At 40.7% G+C, this 13,757-nt stretch overlaps 1 protein-coding gene across 8 annotated transcripts in view; it reads right to left on the bottom strand.

Annotated features, from left to right (window-relative positions):
- Nucleotides 1-4,217: 4,217 nt before the first annotated feature.
- The window catches only part of KLF12 (KLF transcription factor 12), a 246,896-nt gene continuing 237,356 nt past the window's right edge, over nucleotides 4,218-13,757 (bottom strand). For all 8 annotated transcript variants that reach the window (XM_055803101.1, XM_055803102.1, XM_055803103.1 and 5 more), the window contains one exon: nucleotides 4,218-8,376. In XM_055803101.1, coding sequence (XP_055659076.1) covers nucleotides 8,195-8,376 — 182 coding nt within the window. In that variant the 3' untranslated portion in view covers nucleotides 4,218-8,194. The remainder of the gene's footprint in view (nucleotides 8,377-13,757) is intronic.

The following is a 13,757-nucleotide window of genomic DNA, read 5'->3' as shown; positions in this document are numbered from 1 at the left end:
GGATTTCATTCAACTCATGCCATAGGGGAATTTGCTTCTTCCATAAGTGACTTGGCCAAGGATGATCTTTTTCATTATTGTTGTTTCTTCCTAAACACAGCTGAAAGAACTTTGCAATTGAATCGTATTTTTGACCCCACATGTTGACAGCAGTGTCCAAATCTCTCTTTCACTTGAAGTACATGAATGCGTGGATCTGCATGTGTGGGTTGAAGCTCTTAAGGCTGATGGTGCATGAAACTTAAGTAACTCATTACTATCTCTGTGTCTATTCTAAGTGCAAATGTGAGATACAACTGTTTAGGGACAGCCAGCAGGTCAAGAGAGCATATCATGTAGGTGTTCAACAGACAACTTAGATTACCAAGGAAGCAATGCATAGGAGAAGAGAAGAAACAAACCATGGGGCTTTTAAAACGAGAACCAAGATGCAAATGTAGCAGTGAAAAATAGTTTGAAACCAGAAATGGCAACATGAACTGAATCATGAAAAAGACTAGTTCAGCCATGAAGATTATGGCTCAAACTGTCTTTCCAAAGAAGCTCTGTACCCCTAGCAAGGCAGGGGCAGAGAGAAAGGCATCATCTGAACCTATTCCTGTATCTCATGGTTCATGCTTATGACAATCCATCAAAGCCATCACTTGCGGTCCCCTACCAGACACTGAACTAGTGTTGTTTAAATGCAGGTCACAGCATGAAGCAAGGTTTAGCAAGTCAATGTGTGAACCACCATTCACCTCGTCCCGTATAACTGACAGCATCTTGGCTCCCTGAAACTTTGAGACTGAACTGGGGAAGACGTTGCAGGTCAAACTTATGGACAGTAGGACCTGATAATTGTTTCTATTCTTATTTTCTTAATAGCTAAAATTCACGTGCCCAGCTTTGCTTGTCTGAAGGACTGAACAACTGTGTACTGAATAATCTAAAAACTACTGCAACAGCAACTGAGTTTGTTTTGTAATTTAGTCAGTAAGTAAGCACAAGCTGCTATAGAAGTATGCTGGCAAATCAATAGAAATCAGAAAAGAACACTCTGTTTTTCAGAATGAAGGAAAAAAAGCCCGGTTCATTTTGGGATGGTGAAGACAAGATGCCCTCTCCTACGCAAGACCTAACAGACGTAGGGCTGGAGTCAGCCAAACCTCTCCACACTGGAGTTTCAAAGGCCGCCTCCTGGTAGTGTTGCTGCTCTACAACAAAGAACCAAACCCTCCTCTCCAACAAGGGCTCAGGTAAGAAACTAAAGTTTCCTTTGTCCTTCTGATGACACGTTGTATCCCCAGCATGAATTGGGCTCTTTGATGTGCTTATTATCTGGAGATTAAGCTCAGGATGACAGAGTAAATTTATGCATGTTCTGATGGGATTATTTCCACCAGTGGCTAACATTTAAAAGTAAGTCATTACTAAACTAGCGGTCTTATCGCATGATTAAGAAATGTGCATAAATGTCTAGTTTTTACATGTGAGTCCATGTGCTTTTTTTTTTTTTTTTCCCCACCTGCACTTTCTTCTGTATACGAACACCTTTATGCACACTCAGTCCTGCCTCAGTGAATAAAAACTCAACGCCCATCCTCCACCTCCAGCAGCAACTCACCAACGGCAGCAAAAGTCTAGGCAAAACGCAAATCTTTTTCAATTACAAAATTCTGCCTGGATAAATGACAGGTACAAATGTAGAGGATGGAAAGCAATCTTCCTTGTCAAAGGTATTAGGACAACCAGTTACATTTTGATCTCAAATATATTCATTTTTAGAAACAGAAGAAGCATGAGGGATGGCATTACACTGCTATTTTAAGAATCCATTAGCAGCAGGGTGTGTGTGTGTGTTTGGTTTTTTTCTATTTTATTTTTTTTTCCAGAAATTTACCAGATTAAAAAAATAATAGAGAAGAGTGGAAGAGTCACAGCCGGCCATTTTCTTGTAAGATAATTCTATTGATGCAAATGTTTAGGCCACTTAATATAAAAATCTTCTGACTCTATTTTAGGAATATTGACTTCTCACTACTCAAATAGTCTCTGGACTGATAGTCCCCAATTTTTCACTCATTTGTCCCCAAAAGGAAGAAAAGTGATATATTTTTTCCACTCCTGAAGTCAACCAGTTCTAAGATGATATCAAATACTATGAGCATTACATGATGAATAGAAAGGAGACATAAGGTGAACTCTGTGTTTCCACAGTTCGATGAAGAGGATTTTTCAAGAGAACCCCCATTCTACCATATATCCTAAAAAAGCTCCATTGGGCTTATTGCTGGTTTTTGAATTATTTCACTAGAGAACACCCTGAATACATGGGCACATCAGACATAAATTAGGAAGAAATCCCCTAAAACACTGCTTGACAATGACTTCCATTCACACCTACTGAGATCGATATGGATGAGTAATTTTCAAACTAAGACTAATTTTCTTCTTCGAAGTATATGACAAATGTTGTCTGAGAAAATAACTAGAAAGTGTATCAATATCTCAACATGTGAAAATACAAATGGCACTTTGTGTTTGTTTCTGTGCTGCATTATTGTTCTCAGAGTAAAATTTCATTTTCACCTTATTGTTAATAGAATCCCATAAGTTATTGCTGTGTAAAAGTATAGGAACATCCCATCAGTTCTAATTACAGGCACTTTCAGTTTCTGTTTTATCTTTTAAAATGGATTTTAGACTATCTTGCTGAAGTGTATGTGCATTTTAAATGTCACAGCTGTCCTGCTACAATCGATTTTGTTGACATGTTACTGCACCTAGAAGACTAAACTCCCCTGGCCTCAGCAAAGAGCAGCTGCCTATCTCAGCTCTGCAACCTTAATTCAAGATGCACTGCAGTCAGGGAAATACAAAAAGAAATAAAATCAAATGAGAGTTTGCTGTTACTGTATTGGCAGTTCACTGTAAAATGCCAGAAGGAAAAAAAAAAAACCCACCCACAAAAAACCTTTCATATGGTTTTCATTTTGATTAAGTGTTTGTTTCCTTTATTCAGTCAAAGACATTCTGAGTGTTGACTTATTCGACACTGAAGGACTCAGTATGACTTCATTATATTGCATGCCATCTGCGAAACAGCAAAGAAGTGGCCACTCCATTTTGCAGAGAAAACATGCTCTGACAGAACAGGACAATTTACCTCTTATGTTTTGTGTTTAAGCTTTGCAAGGCATTATCTTAGCAGTTTTCCTGATGAAAACTAAATGATTTTTAAAAATGTACTTCATTTAACCTATTTACACTCCATGTAAAATCGTGAGTTTGAAAATACTTTTCCACTATCACATATATTACAGAATATTTAAACTGTTACAAGTATAGTAAAATACTTTCAAGGTATTTTGATTTCTCAAAGATGCAGTATCCTTATAGTTACATTTTTGTACTAAAACCTGATTTACTGCGGAAACCGATGAGAATTTAAGCCTTTTCAAGGTACCAACGGGCATGACATTCATAAGCATACATTACACGGCAACTGTTATGCTATAGTGGAACTGTGAAAATACAACAATCCTTAAACTTTGTGCACTTCTCCAGTTAACCACAGGCAAAGGCATAATACATACAATAACATGAGCTGGTTTCTTAAGAAGGTAGTACTTTCTTTTACAGTGTTTATTTCTAATTTTTCCTTTTCCAATTTTTGTATTTTTGTATTTTTAAAATAAATTTTATTTTTATAACTTATATTTTTATTAAAAAAACTGTTTATTACCTGCACATGGGTGGAGGCATGTGGAAGTGCTGGGGTTTATATGGACAAGTGTATAGATGAGCATGCAGGAGTTGGGCGGATATACTGAATGATCTTAAGACTTGTCTGCTGTGGAAGATGCAGTTTCACACACTGACCTTTCCAAACCAAAGTCCAAAAAAAAATAATCAGTGAGATATTAATAGTGAAAATTCCTCTGATTTTGAGGTACCCACCTTCAATAAAGGAGAAAGAGATTTTTTCCATTAAACAGCATTTATTATCAGAAGCTAAATTTATAAACGGCAACTAGAATACATTTCCAATGTGGCTAACGGAAAATGAGAGTTATGATCACTGTTATTCCCATTATTAAAGGGGAGATAGGTTGCCCAGCTATTTGTCCATGCTCCGCACTGTGAGTTTACCCCAAGCATCAACATCACTGATGTAATTTTCAACACTGTTAATTTTGTTATACATTACTCCAGGAAATAATCATATATACAAGTCAGTCTAAATCTATTTAATTAATTGTATAAGCATGATAGAGAATAAGGAATACTGCATCTTCATCCCAAAGTATAAACTGCTGTTGCAATGAGCCAATTTTACAGTGCTGAATAAAACAGGTGTTCAAAAAATAATGACAATTTAAAATTTAAAAAGTTCTGTATCAAAGCTGCTTGCTCATTGATGTTTTCCTATAATCCCGGCTACTGAGATTTCTTGACAAATCCATTGAATCCTTTTGAAAACATTTGAAATCTGACATTTTGTGGCAGTTTCCCTTGTAAGCCATAATGGGTATGGTGGATATTACTCATCCTTTACTTACACTTAAAAGCATAAATCTCTGTCTTTCCCAAAGAATGGGATACTGTGTAGTTTTCTGTCCCCGCTGCTCCATTAAGATGGACCTACTGTGTTGTGTCAAAATGGATCTGGTATTTATGCATGTTATGTATGATGTAAGCCTTCACCATGGTTATGAAATGTCACAGACCTGCAGTGGGATACCAGGATTTTTGATGAATCCACCCTGGAGCCATCGCCTTTGGTCTCTGCACAAGCACAGAAGTCTGGCAGGTCTGAACCGCAGCCAATGAGGGAAGGACACCCTGAGAATCTGGGGGACATCAGCTCCACATCCAAGTAACTTCTCTTAAAATACTTCCGAAGTGGAAAACAAACTAGGAAACAACCTCACAGAGTATGCAGGGTCAAAACCTGTGGGTGCTGGTATGAATAAGAAACTTGCCAAGAACCATACCGGGTACTTCAAACCCAACGGTGGACTACTGCTGGTAGTGTAAGCTGTCTAGAGGTAACAGCAGCACGAAAAGCCCTTACACGTGTGCCGGGAAGGCTGAGGATACACTTCCTGCCTGTGAAATAAGAAAATCTAGCGTACACTCCTTTTACCTTTTGGCTTCATTCTGTTACCATTGACATGCTCTGTGCCTGTGTCCCTTAGGGTGAGTGCTGCTTCAACCCTGTATCACTCTGGGGTTCCTTGAATAAAACCAGACCCTCTTTCTGTTGCAGTGTCTCCTATGCATAAAGTAATGGGCAACCAGCTCAAAGACAAGGGATTCAAACAGATCAACCTCAGCCTTGGGAGATGAACCTCCCCAGGGTCTGTGATACATATGATCCTCCTCGGGGCAGTTCAGCGCTGAATGCTGAAATTTAAGGCCTCTCAGTTTCTCTTGGAGAAGTTTTTGTCTCTTCATTGACTACAGGGGAACCCTAGAGAGGACACTGGTCTCTCCCAGTTATACCCTGCCTTTGTGAACAGCATCAATCTCTCTCATTGCTCCTCTTGTACGCTAACAGAACGGCCTTAAGAGTTTCTGGTCAAATAAACTTAATTTTCTATGGGAGAAAAAAAATCACAGATCCTGAAAGAAATTCTGTATGCCATTGGTTCTTCAACTGAATTACCGCTATTCAAGTAATTCGTTGGTAAAATGTTCTTTGGCAGGAAAATGTGTTTATCAATTGACTTCTACCTGATCCGACTTCTTTCCCTAAATGCTGAGAATGACAGACCGATTCAAGGGGACGATACTGAAGTACACAGAAGACAGACCTAAGATGTAATTGATGAACCATTTCACACAGAACACTGACACCCAGTCTGTTAAACCAAGAGCAGAAGTGCTGCTGGTAAAGACCCAGTTCTGCTGCCCTGCAATGCCTCATGGCCCATCTGGAAGCCCTGAACCATTGCAGCCTTTCCATGCTTTGCACGGACACTTGGCACCTCTGCTTCATTCCTGATTTGGAGATGGATACCGAAATGTTGTGAAATTTGGTGGAAGCTGATTACCAATATGGTCAATGGGAACCGAGAGAGGCATTTCTCCCACAATGGCTGTGAATAATTTGTTTTGGGTTTCTCTGCCGACCACTCGACAGAGGGGAGCGTGAGCTTTAACAGTACTGAACTTCTTCTTTCAGAGAGCTGACGAACTATCCAGTACTGGGGAATATGAAGAATATAAAGACAATCAAAACTCTGGGGCCTGTAAATGCTGTTATAAAGTATTATCCCAGTCATATTAATCCTCAATTAACTGTAATTGCTTTCAGTATCTGTACGTGTACTCTGTGTTCGTTTCTCTTAAAGATTACCTTGATTTCAGAATCCCCACAACATTACTATGGTTACTTCAGGAATCAGAAACTAATTCAGACTGGTCAAACATTTAAAAATGAACAAGTGGCATCACAAGTTTAATCTGTGCAATTCCTGGAACCAAATATTCATAATTAAATGCATTGCAAAAGACCTTTATGTATACATCTTTCATCTCTAAGCTATAAAAATCTCAACACTTAAAAAATCTTGCCAAGCCTCCTCTTTGTCAAATTTAGCTGAATAGGCAGATCCTTGTGAGGAAAGAAAACAGAAAAACACTATTCTGTTTGCACGAACAACTGATGACTAAGAGTTTCTCTCTTTCCTACATAATTAAATTAATACAAATTGGTTCACAATTATAGGGCTGTATGGGAATGATCAAGAATTTCCTTTTATTTAATCTGAAAAGTCTTGGATTGAAAATCCCAGCAGAAGCAGCCACTGGTACCCATAAAGGGCCATTTATATCATACTAGACAGCTGGCAAAATCTTGTTATTCCCTAACTCCCAGGGAGAAATCTAATGTCTTGCAGAGCATCACTGCAGAAACATTTCTCCTTCCTACTTATGGTTCATCCACTGACTCCTATCAGCTCTTTCCTTTATCTTTCTTGCTTTCTGGACACAAGTATTATGTTGAAGGAAATGAAAGTACTTAATTGTGGTACCTAGCGGGTCAGTGAAACCATCAGAAAGATTAACTTAAATGATTTTACGTGCTATTTCTGCCTACCCCCCACTTCTGTTGGTGTGGAGTAAATTATTGTCTCGAGAGCCATTTTACTCATTATTGCTTTTTCTCTGCAAGAGATGCAGCCGTTTCTTCTCTGTTTTGTTTTGTTGGTACATTCAATTCCATTTTATGAATAGTTACACCACCAAACTTGGTACCAGTGAGTGCAAGGTCTGACTATTTCCTTGTATTCAAATAATGGTCACGGGGAAGAGGATATCTGCATGAAAGAAAACTGCACATTGCGAATGGGCTAGTAGTTTTCAGATGGGCTCTTTCTATAGATATCAGAAAACGGTTCTAAAGAAGTCCATGGTAAAACATAGATACTTAATATTGTACTTTCAGCAGAGATGCTGCTGCCCCTTGTTTATTTTACAGATTTCAACAACAACAAAAGAGAAGAAAGGGGAAAAAAAGATAAAAGAAAAAGGTTAAATGGCTGGTGTCCTCTAGGGAATAATGGGAAATTATGGTACAATATTAAAATGCCACCATCATTATTGCAAAAGTCTGCTCAAGTGACCCTTCACCTCCGACAGCGGGACCTCTCCAGCAGAAACTTCTTGCCTACTCACACGCAGCTTGTCTGTAGCACAGCTTGGGCGTAATGCTGACAGTGGCCAGATGGTACTCAAAACAAGGGGAAAAGATGGGATAATAAAGGTCTAGCGGTCTTGCTTTCATCCTCATCCTCATCGGTTAGCGGTATCTAATCCTCCAGTCAGCAGTGATTTTTCAGGAACAAAATGTCCGACAGCTGAGAAAACATACAAGCTATAAACATTTTTTGTCAAAGGATGCAGCATGTAAAATAATGCCCATTCCTGTAGCATTTTGGCTGCTATTTCCCAGGTGACTGTGATGACACTTTCAGGGGGTAGCCATGCTAAGGGGCAGACGGGGTTAACTTCAGACAGCGAGGAGAAGAGTGGCACTTCTTTTCCTGCTTTCTTTTTTAAAATTTCTGTTATTATTTTTTTGTTATGGACATCAAGGAAAGCCCTGCCTGTTAACACTGTAGAGGGGGATTCAGCCTGCTGAATTCACTCCGGGTAGTTAAGAGACCCAGCTCTTAAACTCGGCTGGAACAGGTAGCGTTTCTCAAACCAGCATGTGCCTGCGGCGGTGGAGCGCCAAGTGATCTGAGCGGGAAAAGCTGCGGTCACAGTCTGCACACTTGAATGGCTTCACTCCTGTGTGCTTGCGGTAATGCCTCGTCAGTTCGTCGGAGCGAGCAAACTTCCAGGTGCAGCCTTCCCAGGTACATTTGTAGGGTTTTTCGCCTGGGAGAGACAAAAGAAAGAGGGGAGAGGGGGAAAAACAGGTGGTGACTTTCCCCTTGCTGCTCTTAATCCCTGCAACCCCCCCTGCACGCTTCCCATGAACACCCACTGCCTAGAGGTTGCTTTAGGCCAAATTACACAATTATGATGTACCGAATCTGCTGAATATAAGGAAAGGGCCTTTGAGATTTATCATTCCTTTGGCATTCACATGACTAAGAAAATCAACAGGATTAAGGCAACAATATAGATCCTACCTTGCAGGGGTGACGTGGGGATTAACATCAGGACAAAGGACTGTATAATTATTCTCATGATTACCATACAACTTTGCTACCCTTGTTTTGTCAGGCTACACTTTCTCCCAAAATGGCCAGATTACCTGATATTTCAGCCATTTATCATAGGCTGCCACAGACTTCTAGTTATTTTTATGAAGTTTATGAAGTTTTCTAATTATCTGTGTAAACAACACTGCCAGACATTTTTTAACAAGCTGGTAAAAATGAACTAAAATTTTCCAATTAAACATAAAATTCAATCCGAAAAATTTCCTTTTTACTTATTGCACTTACTTTCAGTAAAATTAATTTTTCATGTAAGATGTTACCAGGAACAGTGTACAATTTTTAAATGTAGTCAGCCAAGGGACTTGCACAACAGTGTGGATAAACACGCATTTAATTCAGTGAAAATAGACTTGGGCTAAGCGTAGGTTTTTTGGACAATCCCACCCTCTGCTTTTTATTTAAAGGTAAGCATGATGCGTGCCCCACATTCTGTGCTGTATCATGTCAGAGGAAGAGATTAATACAACTGGATTTTGTGCTTTCATAGTGCAAACTGGTATAAACCCCCATTTTTGCTATGTTTGTAGGCTATACTTACTTGTGCTTTCTATGACCAGCTCTCAATGTCTACATCTTAAATGCTCTTGGCAGTTACCTTGATCCCACAGTTGATCATGCACCAAAAGTGAGGAAGGGAAAATGTGTGGAGTCTGTATGCAACTTCCTCTGGTGTGTCAAAAATGATTTTTTCCCTCCCCTTCTGAAACCAGCTAATCACAACCAGGACAGCAAAAGAGCATCTCTGCAGCAACTGTTTCCTTTGTTAGGCACAATCATTCCTCAGTTATTTATTATCTCTTATGAATCATGAGCAGCTTGCAAGAAACTATTTCAATTACATGAACCAGTGATGCAACACTTGCTTTGTCGTAGGCAGCACCTCCCTCTATGCGTCTCTTCAAAAGTCAATAAATGCTTTGCCAAGAGCCCTCAGTCTCAAAAGAAAATTCCCGAGTAAGAATATCATCACAAAGTTGAAACAGACCTGAGAAGTCCAATTGAAATGACTATGGGTGCCTCTGTAAGGAAATCGGATGCTGTACAGGCATGTCAACAGGGTTGTCAGTAACATTTGAGCTCCTTGGGTTGGTACCTTCTGTACACCATCTGGGCTGTGCTGCAGTTTTGGTGTCAGATGGGGGTGGGAAACAGTTGCTGTGAGAAGAATCCAGCAATCCAGGCTCTGAGATAACCACGGCCCATAGCTGCACCAGCAGCAACTTAGCCTAGATAATTTTATAGTTCTCAGAGAAGCACAAAGCACCAAACAGTGTTCATTGCTCCTGCATGGCTGCAGCGTTGGGTGCCTGGAATCCCACAGCTGCTGCGAGCTGGCAGGCACAAGCTTCACGGCAGATGGTGGGTAGCATGCTCTTGCCGATGACACAATGCTACAAAATGTGCTCAGATTCACCACCGAACTGTCTTACATACATATCCTTGCCACCAACAGTTGGTGAGAAGCACCGCACAAATATAGCAGTGCCCCCATCCAACTTGGCAAGTCTATCCTAATGCTCTCGTCACACCACATTAACAGTTCCCAAGTGGAATGCCTGCCCTGTCCATCCTCAATGTACTTTTAAACTCTTTTGGTTTAGACTCTGGATATTGCCCTGGTTGGCTTCTTTGATCACAGAGACTTCTTGAGCGAAGCATGGGGGTATTTCTTAAAATTCAGATTCTCATTTAAAAGCATCTGAATTTTAAGTCTCTCCTACCACACAGAATCATAGAACCATAGAGGTTGGAAAAGACCTTTAAGATCACCTAACCCAACTTTTAACCTAACACTGTGAAGTCCACCACCAAGCCATGTCCCTATAAGCACCACACCTACATGTCTTTTAAATACCTCCAGTGATGGGGACTCAGCCAGTTCCCTGGGCAGCCTGTTCCAATGCTTGACAACCCTTTCGGTGGAGGCATTTTTCCCGATATCCAACCCACAACTTGAGGCCATTTCCCCTGGTCCTATGGCTTGCTGCTTGGGAGAAGAGACCAACACCCACCTGCCTGCAGCCTCCTTTCCGGCAGTTGTAGAGAGCGATAAGATCCCCCCTGAGTCTCCTTTTCGCCAGGCTAAACAACTCGAGTTCCCTCAACTACTCCTCATAAGTCTTGTGCTCCAGACCCTTCACCAGCTTCATTGCCCTTCTCCTGGACACACTCCAGCACCTCAGTGTCCCTCCTGCAGTGAGTGGTCCAGAACTGAACACAGTATTTGAGGTGCGGCCACACCAGTGCCGAGTCCAGGGAGACAAGCACTGCCCCATCCCTGCTGGCCACACTGTTTCTGACACAAGCCAGGATGCTGCTGGCCTTCTTGGCCACCTGGGCACACTGCTGGCTCATGTTCAGCCGGCTGTTGACCAACACCCCCAGGTCCTTTTCTGCTGGGCAGCTTCCCAGCCGCTCTGCCGCAGCCTGTAGCATTGCTTGGGGTTGTTGTGACCCAAGTGCAAGATCTGGCCCTTCTCCTTGTGGAACCTCACACAACTGGCCTCAGCCCATCAATCCAGCGTGTCCAGATCCCTCTGCAGAGCCTTCCTGCCCTCCAGCAGATCAACACTCCCACTCCAACTTGGTGCCATCTGCAAACTTACTGAGGGTGCACTTGATTCCCTTGTCCAGATCACTGATAAAGATATTATAGATATCCACAAGATCCTTCCCTTCAATAGCCTCTTTGGCACACAAAATCTCGGATCTTCTTTCCCTCAGTAGAAGACAAACAGAGAACCTGAGGCAGGAAGGGATGGTTGGTGAAAGAAAAATACCAGAAATGGTTTCTTTGTCCATTAAAACAGTATCACTTTGGGTAAGAAATGAAAGTCAGCTGATGGAAGGACATGAGTGTGGGTCACTTAACTGGAGTTCCTAGTTGCTGCTTCCAGCCTCCCTCCTCAATGAGTCCTGCTCACCCAGCCCCTATAGAGCTATGTGAAAGAGACAGGACTAACCACATTCTTCTCAAGCTATTTACACCACTGAAGGAAAATCACTCTTACAAGCTCAACTTAAGAAGACCTTTCATTATTTTCAATTAAATATATATGTATAGCACAAGAAGGAAAAAAACAGGCAAAGTAGCATTACTCTGAAGATATTCACTCATATGCACCTTAAAAAAGCCACTGTAAAGAGAGCTGTGAAAGATAAGATTTTTAATTAAGATTAATCAACAACATTTTACGCAAACCTAATTCTTAGGGGAATAATAATAATAATAGTAACAACAGCAATAATACTTTTCTGTTAAAAACCTACATAATCTGTGGATGGACAGGTGCTTGAAAAAATATGTTCTTCATAGTTAATACTATATAAACTTCTGTTTGGTAACACTCCAGGCATGAAAACTGACCACTGACTTTGTAAAAAACGGAAGATTCAGGAGTTCAGGGGATGGAGAAAGGACCAACAAGAGTAGAATTGCTGAAGCTGGTGTCAGGTATTACACACCAGCTTTGGCTGATGAGCTTGAGCACTCATAGCTGAAATACTCAGTACACTCAGAAGAGAGAAGCTGGATCTCAGCAGGGCAACCCAGAAAGCAGTGAGTGAGGATGTGAACAGAACTAGTTTGCTAACTGGAAGAAACTAGCCCCAGTGCTTATATATCTATGTTCGTATTATCCATCTCCATTTCAAGACTGGATTGCAGTGGAGTCAAAGTCAAATACTCAAGCATTTTGACTCAGACACTTCTGCCTTTTTGTGAGCACTTGACTTAAGTGTCTAAGAAACTCTCAGGTTCAAAGCATGGGCATGTTTTGGCTCCTTCAATGGTTTGGCAGCCACTGAAGCAAGGGTGCAGCGTTACTGTCATGCACCCAGACACTCAAATTCTCGCTCAGCTCTACGGAGCAAAAGCAGGTGGTGTAAGTCTTGCCCAGGGTAGTGGAAACATGGGAACAAAGGAGAAGACAAAACAGTGGACAGTTTTTGGAAAATAGTAGTAAAGAGAACTGTAGAAAGAGACTAAGAACCTGTGATAACAAGAGGAAAGAAATAAAAGTGGAAAAAGAACCATGTTAGTTAATTCAATTTTCTGAATCTGTAAAGTTTTAGACTTAAAGAAGCTACCCATTTTAAAATAAATGCCTGAAGCTGTGAATATTTTCATGGAAGCTGACCCTCTACTTTTGCACCTGTCTTTGACAGCTCTATGGTTTTGTCCCAAAATCTATCAAAAAGATCCCAAAACACTGAGAACTTGCATTCTAATGCTATTTCACAGCTTTGTCTTGCAATACATGGACAGCAAACAGTATGCGAGGACATGCATTCACATGGATCAAGTGGGATCCTGGACCATAAAAAAGTGCTTCTATACAGCTCCCTGTAGAAAACGGGTATTTTCTATTATTTAGGGAGGTTAATTATAAAGTTTTAAAGATATGACTCAAGGCCCCAAATGGAACTAGTCATTTTTTAAATCTTCTGTTAACAAAACATCTATTTCTAAGAGCCCTCCAAAGCCTTGCTTTTTGTAATCCATATGCCAGAATCCAAATTAGTTTAATTACTTTTACCATATTATTTTTCCTACCCTACCATGGCTCCCCTCGCTTAAGCACTTAAGAACCTAGTTACAACTGTTACTTACTAAATCTCCCTAAACTGAAGCAAATAATGAATTAATAATGTTGAATAATGACCACTGTTCAGTCAATCCTTCCAAAATTTTCTGCCCTCCCCACAGTCCAACTTCTGTCTTCCCATATCCTCATTCATGTACTCTTAACATCCAGAAGACCCAAGGAAATAAATCCCTCTCAAACTTTTACTTTATAACCCTCTAACATTCACATGATCCTAAAAAGAAAGCCTTATGTAGGTACCAGCAAGAGACCATGATGTGTAACAGATAAAGGGACTAGGGTCTCTTCTACCCCAGGCAGAATTTCCCATGTGGTATGTTCCTCGGCAGTTATCCTCTGCCCATCAACTGGCTGGAATCATGGTATTTGATGCCAGATGCTTCAAGGTCAGGCACCACAAAACCACCACGTAAATAATTATGGG

This window comes from Falco peregrinus, chromosome 4 (genome assembly GCF_023634155.1).
Source record: "Falco peregrinus isolate bFalPer1 chromosome 4, bFalPer1.pri, whole genome shotgun sequence".
In the NCBI taxonomy this organism is placed as follows: Eukaryota; Metazoa; Chordata; class Aves; order Falconiformes; family Falconidae; genus Falco; species Falco peregrinus.
This window is presented reverse-complemented; position numbering and strand designations above follow the sequence as displayed.